Source organism: Callorhinus ursinus, unplaced genomic scaffold (genome assembly GCF_003265705.2).
Source record: "Callorhinus ursinus isolate GAN/ISIS: 27379988/994484 unplaced genomic scaffold, GSC_fseal_2.0 scaffold12, whole genome shotgun sequence".
Taxonomy (NCBI): Eukaryota; Metazoa; Chordata; class Mammalia; order Carnivora; family Otariidae; genus Callorhinus; species Callorhinus ursinus.
This window is the reverse complement of record NW_027397074.1, coordinates 57,992,419-58,011,582: the sequence shown is the minus strand read 5'-3', so window position 1 is coordinate 58,011,582 and position 19,164 is coordinate 57,992,419. Positions and strand designations below refer to the sequence as shown.

The 19,164-nt window shown below is 39.9% G+C and overlaps 1 protein-coding gene across 1 annotated transcript in view; it reads right to left on the bottom strand.

Annotated features, from left to right (window-relative positions):
* Window positions 1–19,164, bottom strand: part of TES (testin LIM domain protein) — a 54,830-nt gene that overhangs the window by 21,591 nt on the left and 14,075 nt on the right. The window contains exon 2 of the mRNA XM_025873207.2: window positions 677–762. Within this exon, the coding sequence (XP_025728992.1) occupies window positions 677–762 (86 nt within the window). The remainder of the gene's footprint in view (window positions 1–676; window positions 763–19,164) is intronic.

Here is a 19,164-nt window from a genome sequence, read left to right as displayed (position 1 = left end):
TTCTCTCTCAAATAAATAAATAAAATCTTAAAAAAAATAAATAAAATATGTAAATCAGATCTATACAAAATTCACATTTTGTTTTCAAAATTCATATTTTTGATCCACTAACAGTTGTCTGTCATGTATGTGCACTTGATTCAAGCCAAGACAATAGAAATGAATTATTATTTTTTTAATTTAAGTGTTTCAAAGTTTCTCAGTAGTAAATTTATAGCTGAAAATTTTGAAGAGTCCTTAGGTTCAAGTCTATGTCCTGACAACTAGCATATGAATGCTTAATTAGCCATATTTATAATTTATTGTAAATATACAGATAAGATGTGCAAAGTTACCAATTTTTAAGAAAAGAATAATTATAATAAATAGTGACAGATTACCATAAACTTATTTGCTGCTCAGAAAAGAGACATATTCAGTATTCTAGACTCATAGGAAATATGAAGGACAGCAAATAAACAATTCCAGATATAGTTATATGGTCCAGTTAGCTCAGTCACACTTAATGATAGGAAGACAGAATAGATTTATTTTTTATTTATTTCTTAGAAGAGAATATGACAGATCTACAACTTAGCAACCATGCTAGAGAATTTGCAAGAGGTTCTCCACTGCCTGAGGAAGCACTGTCAAAGAGCAGAAATTATTTATGTGGTTGTAGTTTTTAAAACATTACCTCCAAAAATGTAGTTCGAATCCTTCACATTTTTCTTTGCATTTTAAACAGGGGGCTCCACATCCTTGCTCATGACCTAAGCCCATCTGTTAAGGAGAAAACAATTTGTATTATAACAGTTTTAAAAAATCTTAAAAATTCAATAAATTCCACTTCTAATTCCACTTACCATTCCTGTTGATATAATTTCAAACAACTCTTTTATGAGTATCAGGTTGTTTGGTTAATGATGACACTTAGATAGAGATATGGGGACTGGAAGTACCTATACAACATACCTTTAATTCTTACTGCTTTTTTCATGAAAAGCACCAGAATACAACTGTGTAGAAGACTATAAATACCGTAAGTTGCAGAAAGTCATAAATTGATCTCTTCGGCCACTATACGCCCTGTATACAATAGCAACAGGGGGCAGAGAGCCAGAGCTTGGAGGGCAAGTCTGCCCCTATTAACATATTTTACAGCAAACAAGGAGTATGAAGATTTTAGGATTATGATTAAAATAGTATTATTTCATTTTATTATTTACTATTCATTTATTTTATTAATTTATGATCCATTTTATTATTTATATCATATTTATTATATTCAAAATATTATTTAAGTATAATAATAATAGCAACAATAAGCATATATTGAATGCCAGGGATAGATAATAAGCACTTATCGAAATCTTATAAAATCTCACAAAATGCTTATAAAGTAGGCAATATTATTCTCTATTTTAGAGAGGACAACTGAAATTTAGAGAGGTTACAGAACTTGTTTAAGTTCAAAGTGTAAATAAATGGTAGAGAAGTAATCTGGGTTCAGGTCTTCCTGACTCTGAAGCCTGTGCTTTTATGCCTAGGGTGAGCAGAGAGGGGATGTACTATTGCCCTTATTATAGCAAACTATTGCTTTTAATCATATTAAACAATAATCCTTGGGAACTTGCTGAGACATGACTTAGTAAACAGAAAAGGGGGTGGTGCAGATGAGGGAAGGACACAAGAAGGCAATGTAAGCTCTTTCACCCAACTATTGATATTAGAATAAAAAAGATCAGCCCACCTTATATCAGCACATGGGCAAATCACCAGTGACCAGGCTACTCTGTATTTTAAATATCACATCAGTGATTGCTAACAAATTCGTTACCGCCTAGTGCCTGGAGTTAAAAGAGTTCAAGCTGGACAAATAATAGATTTTCTACCAGGGCACCCTTTTGTAATTTTACCAAGTTGTGTTTTTGCTATGCAATCTAAACCACACTGTTACTTCTTCCTTGAAAGATCAGTCTGACCATGCCCTGAAGTGTAGATGAAGCCCGCCCTTTTTTTTCTGAAGAAAATAACCACATCCTCTTACCATAACTAAGGTCTACCCAGCTGCTCAGGGGAACCCACATTATTTTTAAGTCAGACCATCTCAAGCATACTCTCTAAAGGTGATAAAAATCTGTCTAGTATTAACTAAACTTCATCACTTTTGCCATGTCCCCAGGACCAATTTTTTTTTAAAGATTATTTATTTATTTGAGAGAGAGAATGAGAGAGAGAGAGAGCATGAGAGGGGAGAGGGTCAGAGGGAGAAGCAGACTCCCTGCTGAGCAGGGAGCCTGATGTGGGACTCAATCCCGGGACTCCAGGATCATGACCTGAGCTGAAGGCAGTCGCTTAACCAACTGAGCCACCCAGGTGTCCTCCCCAGTACCAATTTTAAAAAGATTTTGAAGTTGTATACTTTAATACTAGGTGACACTTTTTTTGTTTGCTTGCTTTCTTGTTTTTTTGCTTTTTTTTTTAAGGAATCAAATTGTTTCCTTGTCACTGATGATCACAGCTCACAGTACAGAAATAAAGTGGGTTAAGCAAAAGAGAGAAAAACTGGTTATTTGAGTTTTTTTTAAAAAAGATTTTATTTATTTGAGAGAGAGAGAACATGAGGGGGGTGGTGAGGGAGGCAGAGGGAGAAGCAGGCTCCCCGATGGGCAGGGCGCCTGACGTGGGGCTCAATCCCAGGACCCCAGGATCATGACCCCAGGATCATGACCTGAGCTGAAGGCAGACACTTAACTGACTGAGCCACCCAGGCACCCCTGGGTTTTCTGGTCTTTTGTAAGGAATGTAATTAAAGAGTTTTCTCTTATCAGTACGATATCCAGACTAAAAAGAATGGCAAATCTAAAAAAGGGTATTCTTTTTTAAACTCTTTCTAATTTTCCATTACAGGAGAGTTAACAATCCTGAACTCACCTGGTATATGGATTTCCTTCATAGGTGGTTTCATGCATTCCTACCAAACTCTGATCCCAAATGAAAATTAAGATGACATTAAGGCTTAATCACATAGTTTAGCTTAAATCAGCTGCTTCTAAACTCTCTTGTATTTAATTCACAGTAAGAAATACATTTTATCTCATGACAGAGATATGCACACACACATTAAATGTCCACAAATTTTTACCTGCTTTCAAATCTGAATCACCTGGACTGAGCAGCACCGGCCTTAATAAAATACTGCAAGCATACTGGAAAAATTGCATTCTCTAATTCTGAATGGAATCTGGAAGCTTAGCTAATATAACTAGAACCCCAATTAGTCAGCAGAGGTTTTACACTAAGGCCCAGTGCAGTTCATCGCCAATTTATTATTTTTTTATTAAAAGATTTTATTTATTTGACAGAGATAGAGACGAGAGAGGGAATACAAGCAGGAGGATTGGGAGAGGGAGAAGCAGGCTTCCCATTGAGCAGGGAGCCCAATGCGGAGCTCGATCCCAGGACCCTAGGATCATGACCTGAGCCAAAGGCGGACGCTTAACAACTGAGCCACGCAGGAACCCCTCATTGCAAATTTATAAAGTCAGCATTGGAAAGGGGCAAATTGTTTCTTTCCTACCTGCTTTTTATCTTCTTAAAATAGTGATCAGTTTACCTACTAGAATTATTAAAACTGGTGATGTTTCCTGAATGTGTCTTCTAAAGTGGCCCACATATTCTTATTGCTGGACAGGCCTAGGCATCCCCCTGGTGTAAGAGACCAGGAAATTAAAATCAAGAGAAGGGCCGTTCTGCTCCTGATCACACAGCCAGTCAAGAGCTTGCTAACCTACCACTGTGCTATGGAGCAGACCTCCACAGAGCATCAGATGCAAGCCCTTCAGTCTTCCAAAGATTCCCGGGCCCATTTCTGCCTCAAGGGAAAGGACTACAAGCCTCTAAATGTAATGACTGACATGTTTAGAATGGGAAGATACAAATCTGTCAGGAAGGCTGGGGAGGCTCTTTTGAAATGATGCTTGAATTGAGCTGAAAGGTTGAGCAGCACCTGACTCAGCAGAGAGAGGCAAAAGCACATTTAAGGCAGAGGGCACAACTGATGTAAGGTTTGTGGCAGAAGAGGGCATTGTTAGAGCTGGGACACCTTAGAGCACTTGAGAGGTGATCAGATCAGGCTTGCAACAGGCTGAGGGAGCTTTTTTGTCTTTCTCCTTTTCTTTTCCTTTTCCCCAGGAAGAAATAATCTTCTGAGGATGAGACTGGGAAGGAAGAAGCACTCGAGAAAAGCCATGCAGGCAATGGAGGGGATGGACGGGGAATGGGGGAGCAAGAGCACCCCTCAAGCTCTGGCAGCCATGCCACAGAGCCCCCTCTGGGGAGATAGGAACTTGACTCTGAAAAAAAGCAGTCATTTGAGGGAAACAGCTCTGCAGCCTACCCCAGAAAGCTCGGAAAGCACTGCTCCAGTGTTCTTCCATCCTCCCCGCCTGCCCCACTGGCGTGCCTTAGAAGGCCAATGAAATCTCCATCTAGGTTCCTTCAGTACAGTTTATGACTACCTGAAGAAAGTGTCCCTCCCACCTTTCCAAACACACATTCATTTTCCCCAAATGCTCAGACACAAGGAGTGAAGGGACTCTCAAAATATCAGAGAGAGGGAACGAGTAAATGAAAGAGAGTGGAATGAGATCATGGCAATATGATACACTCTCCTGCTGTAATTCACTGAAAGCAGTTCTAATTAAAAATAAACATACAAACGAAAAAGACACCTAGCTTTCAAAACCACTGTTCGTAGCTAAAGTGATTAGAGAGTTTCAGACTGGGAATAAACTTGTTTTCCTAGAGAAATTTCATTAAAAGAAACTATTTTATAGCTATAAGTGTATAGCTATAAAACTTGAACTTCCTTGAAACCCAGCAATGAAGATCTCTAACCTATGCCACTTCTTGGGTGAGAACTTCTTCCATACTCTTACCCTCTTTATCAACCTCTGTTAGGATAGAAAGGCACAATGTCACTAATAACAAAGATACGTGCCTCTCATGCTAGTGTTTTCCCTAGTGTTTGCCTAGGTCCACATCTAGAATGCAATGTGTTCTCTAATCCTGTTAATCCAATTTATATGATAAAATTGCACCAGAGTGGACATATCTCTACTGGTGTGAGGCAAACTTCTTCTGTTTCTGTTTCCACCACAACGTAGGCATTTAGGCATCTTCACAAGTCAAACATATTTCAGATGAAGGAAAGTGTGCTCGTTCAACTCAATAATAAAATGAGTTTCGGAGCCAGAGCTGCCCCAGGCACAGTTTCTTGGGGCCTACTCCCAGGTCTTTTCGGGCACAGGTCACAGGAGCTGGGATTCCCCAACTCTTCCTACTCTTAGTTCAAGGGTCTGGAACTCCACTGCCCTCAGCCAATTTCTCTCCCTCCTGCACTTTTGTGTTCAGGATTCGCGGAAGCACAGGACCCCAGATTCTTCTCCCTATACATCTTCTGTCCCCTTTACCCTCAGCACAGGCTGCACCTTCTGGTTAGCCTCTTGTGTCCTCAAGAGCTCTGGCTGGGACTCTTAGATATCCACATTGTATAGGTTAGATTCTGCCCAGGTGTCTGGGCTTGAGAATTCCTGGGCAGGGGTAAGAACGGGGGAGGTGTTATTTAATGATACCAAGGGTGTGTGCCGGGAAACGTGGGAGGGAGTGGTGAAGGAGAGGGGACCCAGAAAGTACTGGATCCTCAGCTAAGGCAAGTGAAGCTAAGTGCAGTCCAGATCCCTGGACTAATACAAACACCAAGATATATGTGCTCACATGTAATAATATGTTGTGAGAATTAGCTATACCAGGTATTAAGGAAATGATCAAGATCTACATGGCTAAACAGAGAACTGAAAATGCAAAAAGAGCACTGAAGGGAGTCAGGAAAACTGTGATCTGGTCCCAAGGTGTCACTGCCAAGTCCAGTGATTTCAGAAGTCATTTTTATTCTTTGAGCTTCGTGTAGATAATGAAGGAATTGAGTTAGATCAATTCTAACAAACCTTTTAATTCTAAAATTATGACTGCAGGGATGCCTGGGTGGCTCAGTCGGTTAAGCAGCTGCTTTCGGCTCAGGTCATGATCCTGGAGTCCCGGGATCGAGTCCCACATCGGGCTCCCTGCTCTGCGGGGAGCCTGCTTCTCCCTCTGCCTGCTGCTCTCCTGCTTGTGCTCTCTCTCTGACAAATAAATAAATAAAATCTTAAAAAAATAAAATAAAATAAAATTATGACTGCAAATCAGGTTTCAGATTAACTTGATCTGAGTTTGTTATTCGGCATGGTCTTCTGCTCAACATTTAAACACTAAATAGACAATAGTCATTTGAAAAAGCTAATAGATTACTGGCTCATATAGGTTAGAATCATTTGGAGTTCAGTTTGGAGGAGTAGTTTATAAAGGAAACAAAAAATTTAAGTTCTGAGGGATAAGACACAGTTCTGTTGCACATAATTATTTTAGCAGCAAATGTGATATGGTATTCCCTGCAGAGTCAACACTTGGTGCCTTAAAAACACATGTTTTTCATAAGCGCACAGGTCCCAAAGCTCTCTACTTACTTCATATAATTTTAGTAACACATTCTGGCCAGCATCAATACAAGGATATGACAGATTAATTTTTCTTCTTCAGTGTCCAAAGAACAGATCCTTTGGATTGACTATATTTGGAAAAACTACAGCCAGGCTTTAGGAATACCTATCAAAGTCCTTTGAAAAAATAAAAATGACTCTATAGTATGTTTCCTGAAATACTAGTCCTAGACAAATAAAATTTTTAAAGTATCCTTAACTATAGGTTCCAGATACTGAACTTACATTACCATGATCTATGCCCCAAAACACCCCTTGTCCCCTGCTTATTCTAGGGTAAGAAATGGGAATGGAATCAATTTCTCCATATTCATAATTTCAGGTAACCAGATAGGTTGGCAACATTTCAAGTGACCCTGCTGATCCAGGAAAGGGTATTGCATGTCAGATACTTTAAAGAAAAAGGAAAGAAGGGTAGGAAACATCTGGTATTTCAACATGGTCTGAGTTGATTTGGAGATAATTTGAGTCTGGAAGATATTACGCAGTATTCAGGGTGAGATCATCAGATTCATGCTGTTTTCATAACCAAATTTCCCTCTGGAGCAAAGAATCATATGTGGTTACTAAACAAGCAAGTGTTACTAAGACTTCTTTAATCATTTTGGAATGAAGCGGACCAAGGTAGATTATAGGAAATATACATATCTTCTCTTTCTCTCTGTACATGTGCATGTTATTTACCTATTTATCACACATGCAGACATACATATATTCATATTATACTCTTAAAGAAGCATTTTAGACCTTGTTCATACAAATGAATATTCTGAACAAAGGAATGACATTTCCAAAAAAAATTAGTTCCTCTCAACACATGGCTCTTTTAGAAACTTGGTGTGATCTGGGAAGTTCCCCTACCTGAATCAATATATTTGATTCATCAGTGACACAAAAATTTAAATTATTTTACATTTTTTGTTCATTGCCTGCTTCCCAATCTCTACCAAGATTTGCAGTACCCACTCCCACCCCCCAGAAAAAGGTTAGGCTACACAGAAAACCAGACTTAAATATAAAAACAGAGGCATCCTTCAACTTTTATATAGTTTGGCAAATTTCTTAGATGAGAATACAAAGAAATGATTTATTATGATTAAGAGCTACTATTAATCATTTCTAGCAAAACTGCTATATCTTTTTTTTTTTTCGCTTATAAGAACAAAAACTTTCCATCTCTTATTTAAGTTCGAAATACATAAGAGGAAGAATGAAGAAAAAGTTGTCACCACCCACCTGGTTGCACAAACTGGGGCCCAGAGTCCTCCCTGTCCCTGTCTAGCATGCTTACTATGCTCCAAGTCTGGCCGGTCTCTCCTCTTATTTCCCTCACCTCCACTCCACTGCTCAATGTTCACACTTCTGTCATGTCAACCTGGGATCACTCTCCTCGATGATCACTCTCTTTGATGGCGTCCTATTGCCACTCTCAAAGTTACTTTAATAAAACCTAAAGATGATCACAACATTCCCCTTGTTAGATGCTTTTACTGAGTTCAATGAATTCCATAAGTCTTAACATGCAGAGAAGGTCATTTTCAATCCTCACCACCCTTGTTCCTTCCACTCCGTTCCTCACAAAACTCTGCTTCCCAGGGGAGCTTCTCCCCTTTGTTGGATCTCATTCCCCTTCTCCTCCATCTGGCAAAATCCTACTTTGTACAGACCCAACTCAAACATCAGTTACTATGCGATGCCCTTCTTGGACTATTCTCAATCAAGTGCTAAATCCCCATCAGTCTATTATTTACTCCCTTTTTATTTTGCTATGACGGTTTAACCTCAGTTTACCCCATTAGACTACAAGTTTCTTGTTCATATTTGAATCCTGATGCTTGCCACAGAGCCCGAGCTTGACAGAAATGCCAGAAAGTTTTATTTATTTAGTGCTTGTCTTAATTATCTAATGACCTTTAACATACTACTTTTATCCCACAAGTTCACATAGTACTTTTACCCCAGGAACTTCCATTGCATTTCAAAAAGGGGGGAAAAAAAAAAGCTCTGGTAGGGCTGGTTATTACCAGCATCGTTCTAAGATGGATCATCTCATTTTATCCTCAAACACCCCTATGTAAGTCTATGAGATACTATTAATTATCATCTGCATTTTCATCCCGATGAAGAAACTGGAGCAGAGAATTTTTAACTTGCCCCAGGTCGTCTGCATTGCAGAATGCCCATTCTTTTTTTTAAAAATTTTTATTGTTATGTTAATCACCATACATCATTAGTTTTTGATGTAGTGTTCCATGATTCATTGTTTGTGCATAACACCCAGTGCTCCACGCAGAATGTGCCCTCTTTAATTACCCATCACCAGGCTAACCCATCCCCTCAACCCCCTCCCCTCTAGAAACCTCAGTTTGTTTTTCGGAGTCCATCGTCTCTCATGGTTCATCTCCCCCTCCGACTTACTCCCCTTCATTCTTCCCCTCCTCCTATCTTCTTCTTTTTTTTTTCTTAACATATATTGCATTATTTGTTTCAGAAGTACCGATCTGTGATTCAACAGTCTTGCATGATTCACAGTGCTCACCATAGCACATACCCTCCCCAATGTCTGTCACCCAGCCACCCCATCCTTCCCACCCCCCACCACTCCAGCAACCCTCAGTTTGTTTCCTGAGGTTAAAAATTCCTCATTTCAGCGAGGTCATATGATACATGTCTTTCTCTGATTGACTTATTTCACTCAACATTAACACCCTCCAGTTCCATCCGTGTCGTTGCAAATGGCAAGATCTCATTCCTTTTTATGGCTGCATAATATTCCATTGTGTATGTATACCACACCTTCTTCATCCATTCATCTGTCGATGGACATCTTGGCTCTTTCCACAGTTTGGCTATTGTGGACATTGCTGCTATAAACATTGGGGTGCACGTACCCCTTCGGATCCCTACATTTGTATCTTTGGGGTAAATACCCAGTAGTGCAATTGCTGGATCGTATGGTAGCTCTATTTTCAACTGTTTGAGGAACCTCCATACTGTTTTCCAGAGTGGTTGCACCAGCTTGCATTCCCATCAACAGTGTAGGAGGGTTCCCCTTTCTCCACATCCCTGCCAACATCTGTCGTTTCCTGACTTGTTAATTCTAGCCATTCTGACTGGTGTGAGGTGGTATCTCACTGAGGTTTTGATTTGGATTTCCCTGATGCCGAGCAATGTTGAGCACTTTTTCATGTGTCTGTTGGCCATTTGGATGTCTTCTTTGGAAAAATGTCTGTTCATGTCTTCTGCCCATTTCTTGATTGGATTATTTGTTCTCTGGGTGTTGCGTTTGATAAGTTCTTTATAGATTTTGGATACTAGCCCTTTATCTGATATGTCATTTGCAAATATTTTCTCCCATTCTGTCGGTTGTCTTTTGGTTTTGTGGACTGTTTCTTTTGCTGTGCAAAAGCTTTTTATCTTGATGAAATCCCAATAGTTCATTTTTGCCCTTGCTTCCCTTGCCTTTGGCGATGTTTCTAGGAAGAAGTTGCTGTGGCTGAGCTCGAAGAGGTTGCTACCTGTGTTCTCCTTTAGGATTTTGATGGACTCCTGTCTCATGTTTAGGTCTTTCAACCATTTGGAGTCTATTTTTGTGTGTGGTGTAAGGAAATGGTCCAGTTTCATTCTTCTGCATGTGGCTGTCCAATTTTCCCAACACCATTTGTTGAAGAGACTGTCTTTATTCCATTGGACATTCTTTCCTGCTTTGTCAAAGATGAGTTGACCATAGAGTTGAGGGTCCATTTTTGGGCTCTCGATTCTGTTCCATTGATCTATGTGTCTGTTTTTGTGCCAGTACCATACTGTCTTGATGATGACAGCTTTGTAATAGAGCTGGAAGTCTGGAATTGTGATGCCGCCAGCTTTGCTTTTCTTTTTCAATATTCCTCCGGCTATTCGGGGTCTCTTCTGGTTCCATACAAATTTTAGGATTATTTGTTCCATTTCTTTGAAAAAAGTGGATGGTATTTTGATGGGGATTGCATTGAATGTGTAGATTGCTCTAGGTAGCATTGACATCTTCACAATGTTGGTTCTCCCAATCCATGAGCACGGAACGTTTTTCCATTTCTTTGTGTCTTCTTCAATTTCTTTCATGAGTATTTTATAGTTTTCTGAGTACAGATCCTTTGCCTCTTTGGTTAAATTTATTCCCAGGTATCTTATGGTTTTGGGTGCAATCATAAATGGGATCGACTCCTTGATTTGTCTCTCTTCTGTCTTGTTGTTGCTGTATAGGAATGCCACTGATTTCTGTGCACTGATTTTATATCCTGCTACTTTACTGAATTCCTGTATGAGTTCTAGCAGTTTTGGGGTGGAGTCTTTTGGGTTTTCCAAATAAAGTATCATATCATCTGCAAAGAGTGAGAGTTTGACTTCCTCTTTGCCGATTTGGATGCCTTTGATTTCTTTTTGTTGTCTGATTGCTGTGGCTAGGACTTCTAATACTATGTTGAATAGCAGTGGTGAGAGTGGACATCCCTGCTGCGTTCCTGACCTTAGGGGAAAAGCTGAGAGCTTTTCCCCATTGAGAATGATATTCGCTGTAGGTTTTTCATAGATGGCTTTTATGATATTGAGGTATGTACCCTCTATCCCTATACTCTGAAGAGTTTTGATCAAGAAAGGATGCTGTACTTTGTCAAATGCTTTTTCTGCATCTATTGAGAGGATCATATGACTCTTGTTCTTTCTTTTGTTAATGTATTGTATCACGTGGATTGATTTGCGGATGTTGAACCAACCTTGCAGCCCAGGGATAAATCCCACTTGATCATGGTGAATAATCCTTTTAATGTACTGTTGGATCCTATTGGCTAGTATTTTGGTGAGAATTTTTGCATCCATGTTCATCAAGGATATTGGTCTGTAATTCTCCTTTTTGATGGGGTCTTTGTCTGGTTTGGGGATCAAGGTAATGCTGGCCTCATAAAATGAGTTTGGAAGTTTTCCTTCCATTTCTATTTTTTGGAACAGTTTCAGGAGAATAGGTATTAATTCTTCTTTAAATATTTGATAGAATTCCCCTGGGAAGCCATCTGGGCCTGGGCTTTTGTTTGTTGGGAGATTTTTGATGACTGCTTCAATTTCCTTAGTGGTTATAGGTCTGTTCAGGTTTTCTATTTCTTCCTGGTTCAGTTTTGGTAGTTGATACATCTCTAGGAATGCACCCATTTCTTCCAGGTTATCTAATTTGCTGGCATAGAGTTGCTCATAATATGTTCTTATAATTGTTTGTACTTCTTTGGTGTTGGTTGTGATCTCTCCTCTTTCATTCATGATTTTGTTGATTTGGGTCATTTCTCTTTTCTTTTTGATAAGTCTGGCCAGCGGTTTATCAATCTTGTTAATTCTTTCAAAGAACCAGCTCCTAGTTTTGTTGATCTGTTCTACTGTTCTTTTGGTTTCTATTTCATTGATTTCTGCTCTGATCTTTATTATTTCTCTTCTCCTGCTGGGTTTAGGCTTTATTTGCTGTTCTTTCTCTAGCTCCTTTAGGTGTAGGGTTAGGTTGTGTATTTGAGACCTTTCTTGTTTCTTGAGAAAGGCTTGTATTGCTATATACTTTCCTCTCAGGACTGCCTTTGCTGTATCCCAAAGATTTTGAACAGTTGTGTTTTCATTTTCATTGGTTTCCATGAATTTTTTAAATTCTTCTTTAATTTCCTGGTTGACCCATTCATTCTTTAGTAGGATGCTTTTTAGCCTCCATGTATTTGAGTTCTTTCCGACTTTCCTCTTGTGATTGAGTTCTAGTTTCAAAGCAGTGTGGTCTGAAAATATGCAGGGAATAATCCCAATCTTTTGGTATCGGTTGAGACCTGATTTGTGACCTAGGATGTGCTCAATTCTAGAGAATGTTCCATGGGCACTAGAGAAGAATGTGTATTCCGTTGCTTTGGGATGGAACGTTCTGAATATGTCTGTGAAGTCCATTTGGTCCAGTGTGTCATTTAAAGTCTTTATTTCCTTGTTGATTTTTTGCTTAGATGATCTGTCCATTTCAGTCAGGGGGGTGTTAAAGTCCCCCACTATTATTGTATTGTTGTCAATGTGTTTCTTTGCTTTTGTTATTAATTGCCTTATAAAAGTGGCATGTTAGGGGCATAGATATTTACAATTGTTAGATCTTCTTGTTGGATAGACCCTTTAAGTAAGATATAGTGTCCTTCCTCATCTCTTATTACAGTCTTTGTTTTAAAATCTAATTTGTCTGATATAAGAATTGCCACCCCAGCTTTCTTTTGGTGTCCATTAGCATGGTAAATGGTTTTCCACCCCCTCACTTTCAATGTGGGGGTGTCTTTGGGTCTAAAATGAGTCTCTTGCAAACAGCATATTGATGGGTCTTGTTTTTTAATCCAATCCGATAGTCTGTGTCTTTTGATTGAGGCATTTAGCCCATTTACATTCAGGGTAACTATTGAAAGATAGGAATTTAGTGCCATTGTATTGCCTGTAAGGTAACTGTGACTGTATATTGCCTGTGTTCCTTTCTGATCTATGCTGCTTTTAGGCTCTCTCTTTGCTTAGAGGACCCCTTTCAATATTTTTTGTAGGGCTGGTTTTGTGTTTGCAAATTCCTTTAGTTTTTGTTTGTCCTGGAAGCTTTTCATCTCTCCTTCTATTTTCAATGACAGCCTTGCTGGATATAGTATTCTTGGCTGCATATTTTTCTCGTTTAGTGCTCTGAAGATATCATGCCAGTCCTTTCTGGCCTGCCAGGTCTCTGTGGATAGGTCTGTTGCCAATCTAATGTTTCTACCATTGTAGGTTATATATCTCTTCTCCCGAGCTGCTTTCAGGATTTTCTCTTTGTCTCTGAGACTCGTAAGTTTTACTATTAGATGTCGGGGTGTTGACCTATTTTTATTGATTTTGAGAGGGGTTCTCTGTGCCTCCTGGATTTTAATGCCTGTTTCCTTCCCCACATTAGGGAAGTTCTCTGCTATAATTTGCTCCAACATACCTTCTGCCCCTCTCTCTCTTTTTTCTTCTTCTGGAATCCCAATTATTCTAATGTTTCCTCTTATCATATCACTTATCTCTCAAATTCTGCCCTCGTGATCCTGTAGTTGTTTCTCTCTCTTTTTCTCAGCCTCTTTATTTTCCATCATTTGGTCTTCTATATTGCTGATTCTCTCTTCTGCCTCATTTATCCTAGCTGTTAGTGCCCCCATTTTTGATTGCACCTCATTAATAGCCTTTTTGATTTCGACTTGGTTAGATTTTAATTCTTTTATTTCTCCAGAAAGGGTTTCTCTAATAACTTCCACGCTTTTTTCAAGCCCAGATAGTATCTTTAAAGTCATGATTCTGAACTCTAGGTCTGACATCGTACTAATGTCCCTATTGAGTAGGTCCCTGGCAGACGGTACTACCTCTTGTTCTTTTTGCTGAGGTGATTTTTTTCATCTTGTCATTTTGTCCAGAGGAGAACAGATAAACGAGAGAACAAAATGCTAACAGGTTAACAACGTCCCCAGCAAATATACTCTATACAAATCAGAAAAGACCTGAAACCAGGGGAAAAGAAAGGGAAAGAAAGAAAAAAGAAAAAGATAAAAACAAACAAAAACAGAACAAAACAAAAAAAAACAGAATATGATCAAATATGATCAGGCTAGTGCATAGATCAGTGCCACACACTAGATTTTGGGTGTATTTTGGTCTGTTAGAAGAAAGTGCCTCCTAAAATTTTAAAGGAAGAAAGACTTATATATGTACAAAATAAGGATTGATACAATGAAGGGATGGAAGATGTAAAGATGAAACTTATAAAAGGTTTTATAAACGGGGGGCGCCTGGGTGGCTCAGTTGGTTAAGCGACTGCCTTCGGCTCAGGTCATGATCCTGGAGTCCCGGGATCGAGTCCCACATCGGACTCCCTGCTCGGCGGGGGGTCTGCTTCTCCCTCTGACCCTCTTCCCTCTCGTGCTCTCTATCTCTCATTCTCTCTCTCTCTCAAATAAATAAATAAAATCTTTAAAAAAAAAAAGGTTTTATAAACGGAATTGATAAGAAGTTGTTTGAAAGAAGAAAGATTTAAAAAAAGAAATGGGAGAGACTGTGATCAGGCAGACTAGAACAAAGCCATACACTAGTGATTTAGGGTGTATTTTGATCTGTTAGAAGAAACTGTATATCAAAATTTTAAAGAGAGAAGAACTTATATATATATATATATGCCAAAAATAAGGGTAACTACTATGAAGGAATAAAATATGACTCTAAAAATGAAAAATAAAAAATGTTTTTTTAAAAAAGGGATTGATAAGATGTTGGTTGAAAAAGGGAAAAAGAAAAATTAAAAAAAAAACAGTTAAAAAAATTAACTTTGAAAAACTAATGAATCATGGTAAAAAGCCATGAATTCTATGTGCAATATTCTCCTAGCGCTGGAGTTCTCCCGTTCTCCTTGATCGGTAAACTTGGTCTTGGCTTGCTGGCTGTTCGTGCTGATCTTCTGGGGGAGGGGCCTGTTGCCATGGTTCCCAAATGTCTTTGCCGGAGGCAGAATTGCCCCGCCCTTGTCGACCGGGCTAAGCAAGCTGCTTGGGTTTGCTCTCAGGAGCTTTTGTTCCCTGCAAGCTCTCGTACAGCTTTGGAGGACCAGGGTGAAAATGGTGGCCTCCCACTCTCTGCCCGGAGGAGCTGAGAACTCGGGGCCCCGCTCCTCAGTGTGCCCCCAGAGAAAAGCAGTCAGTCACTCCCGTCTCCCTGGTCTCCGGCCACACTCCGTGCTCACCTGGCCTGTGACCAAGCGTTTCTATCTCTGGCACCCAACCCCGTGTGGAGTCTCCAAACCCAGCAGATCCCTGCGTGCACTCCCACGCCGCTCCTCCTGGTGGAGGGAGGGGAGTCTCCCCGGCTCTGCTGCTTGTTGGGTCCCTGCTGGAGGCGCAGTGGCCCAACTGGGCCGCGGATCACAGTTTATGGCCACCCCAAGCTACGAGCCCGCGCCTCGGCTCCATCTCTGCAGCCAGCTTCTGCTCTCCGATACCTGGGAGCTCTGCCGCACTCAGGCACCCCCGGTCTTTCTGTGACCCCGAGGGTCCTGAGTCCACACTGTCCCGCGAGGGTTCCACTCCCCCCCCCCCCCCGGCTTAGCCACTGGTGTGACGTCCCTCAGCGGAACCGACTTCTAAAAGTTCCGATTTTGTGCTCCGCGACTCTATCACTTGCCAGAAGCGGCCGGCGGAGGCCCCCTCCCCCGCCGTCCATCCTCCCGAATATCGCCACGGATTCACTTCTCTGCACGTCCTACCTTCTAGCAAGTGGTCGCTTCTGCGTTCAGAGAGTTGTTGCTACTCTCTTCTTCGATCTCCTGTTGAGTTCGTAGGTGTTCAGAATGGTTTGATCCCTATTCAGCTGAATTCCTGAGGCCAGATGAAATCCAGGTCTCCTACTCCTCCGCCATCTTGCTCCGCCCCCCCAGAATGCCCATTCTTAACCATTAGTGCCTAAATGTAGGCCATGAACATGGAAAGATCCTGGGTTAACTACTTAGTTTTTTAAAAATAGAAAGAAATAGAATATTTAACTTGAGACCAAGGATTATAGCTCAAGAAGAGAATAATCAGTTAAGGGTCTTTGGTTATAAGATACCACTTATACAGAAGCAAATGGGAATAAAACTCTTCATTGTAGATTCTAGGATTCATTTCCACATTCCTTCAGTTTTTTAGTGCCTAAGTACAAAGCCAGAGCCCTACATGAATCTGTATCATAAAATTCACTGTGAGCCAAAAGGACGAACATTCTTTTTGTTCACACACAGTAGTAAACCATCACATAGATTACTGTGTTAGGAAAGAAAAGGAAACAAGTGATCTTTCAACCTAAATAGTTTATAATAAATTCTATTCTGGAGGTACTGGGTCACTCTTCCTGGAGCTTTAACAAATTAAGTAGATAACTCCCATTCAATCTGTCCCTACATTTCTTAAGGCAGTACCAGTATCAGGTAAGCGACACACGGACTGTCACCAAGGCAATTTGTCTACTTCAGTCTGAGAAGTAATCAGGTGACAGCTATATTTCCTAAGACATCTATACGATGTCAATAAATTTGGTAAATTTTTGACAAAAATCAGAAGTAGATCCTGCTGCTTTTTTCTAGGAAACAAGAATGAATTTTAGTTCTGATAGGATACCCTAAAACATTTCTAATTATGCTTTTTCTTAATGAGCACTGGTGATTGTGATGGTGGAGATGGAGGTAAGAGTACCTCAACCACCATTTGTTAAGATGCTATCACTGCCAGGCACAATACGTACACCATCCCATTATTTCTCCAGACAACCTACAGCAAAGTGTTATCTTCCCTATCTCACAAGTAAGGGAACTATGACTTGGACAGATTGAGTAATTTGTCCAAGACTGCCCAGCTAGCAAGTGGCAGAACTGAGATTTGAATCTTAGCAATTATAACTCCAAATCCTAAGCTCTTTACTCCAAAGTCATCATTTTTCTTGTCCAAAATGAGAGTTTGAAGATAAAAATTTAAATAAGTAATATTCCTCATCTGTAACTTCTCTGGAACAATAGGTTTTGAACTGAACGACTGCCAATTCCACACTAGCCAAGAGCTCCTCCTTCCTGGACAAATGTGAGACTGATTATAAGGAACCTGAATGTCTGTACACCAGCTGCACTAACACCGAAGGCCCTGAGGTGATTATTCACACATGCAAGAGGGCCCAGAGAAAAATGGGGTGTGAGTCAAGGAAAATCTCCAAGGTCCTGAGGCAAAATAGGTCTCTTTCAATGTTATATCAAGAGAAAAAAATGTTTTAAGAGAAACAATGAATCCAAAATATATTTATATCACCTCCTGGAAAAAATAAAATAAACAAAACAATGAAATACAGATGAACAAATTAAATCTCAAAGTTGGAAGATTCTTATTCAAAATATGTAGACTTAACATTAGTACTGAAAATTATGTGCTATGTTATATATCTATACATTATATAGAAGATACCATATAGTGGCCAGGGATAATATAATGAGGCAAAAATTGAAATAATACTTTTCATTTTTTTCAAATCACGAAATTTCTATATTTATAATGGAAAATGTCTGTATTGGTTACAAATTACCCCCAAAACTTAGGGGCTGAAATAAACATTTATGATCTCACAGTTTCTGTGGGTCAGGCCAGCTGGGAGTGGCTTAACGAGGTAAACTGGCTCAGGGCCTCTTGCCACATTGCAATCAGGAGACAGCTAGGGATGCAGTCATATCACAAGGCCCAACTGGGGCCAAGACCCACTTTTAAGCACTCCCATAAGGGCGCCTCATGATATGGCAGCTGATTTTTCTCAGGGCAAGTGATCCCAGAGAGAATGAGAGCACCCAAGACAGAAGCTGTGGCCTTTATTTATTTTTTTTAAAGATTTTATTTATTTATTTGAGAGAAAGAGAGAATGAGAGATAGAGAGCACAAGAGGGAAGAGGGTCAGAGGGAGAAGCAGACTCCCTGCTGAGCAGGGAGCCCGATGTGGGACTTGATCCCAGGACTCCAGGATCATGACCTGAGCTGAAGGCAGTCGCTTAACCAACTGAGCCACCCAGGCGCCCAGAAGCTGTGGCCTTTAATCTTAGAAGGGACATACCATCATTTCTGCCATGTTAAACTCTTTGGCAGCAATTGACCAAGTCCAACTGATACTCAAGGGGAGGGAAATACACAAGGGTGTGAATTCTAGGAGTTGTGAATCAATGGGGGCATCTTAGAAGATGCCTTGGAGCACCTGGGTGGCTCAGTTGTGTCAGTTAAGCACCTGACTCTTGGTTTTGGCTCAGGTCATGATTTCAGGGTCATGAGATTGAACCCCACGTTGGGCTCTGTGCTCAATGTGGAGTCTGCTTGAGGTTCTCTCTCTCCCCACTGCCACTCCCCCTGCTCCTTCTGCCCCTCCCCCTGCTCTCTCTCAAATAAACAAATCTTAAAAAAAAAAAATAAGCTGTCTTCCACAACCTCTTTTCTGTTTTGATTTTAAATCCAAAGACTAAGTGATTTGTGATGAGAGACATATTACAAAGGGTGGGGATATAGGGTGTGCTTATCTACCACTCGTCTTTATTTTTTTTCCATTTCAAATGTTTAAATGTCTCTTCACCCAAATGGGCATAGTGAACAGAACTTTGCTCCTTCCTTATAAATATTCTTATTCCTCTTGATTTGTTAGCTGTTCACTCAGTCAGGTGCAGGGAACAGTCTTCCAGAAGACAGGGTAGAATATGATTTTTAGTCTCTAAGTCTTATTTTCCATTGATCTCAGCATATAGACATACTTTTGGTAATATACACATACACATACATACTGCTTGTGTTTTGGAACACAATCATAAATTAGAATGCAGAATGTCAAGTTTGATTAGCAAGAAATTTTCAGAAATCTATTTAAGAGAAAAATTTCATTATTTTTATATGCCATAGTCCTTCTTAATAAGCACATTAAAAATGGAAAAAAGATTTGTATAAACTTTATTACATAAATCTATCTGATTTATGGAATTAAGTAAAATAAAAAAAATTATAGCACTTCTTTGTGATGTCCGAATGCAAAT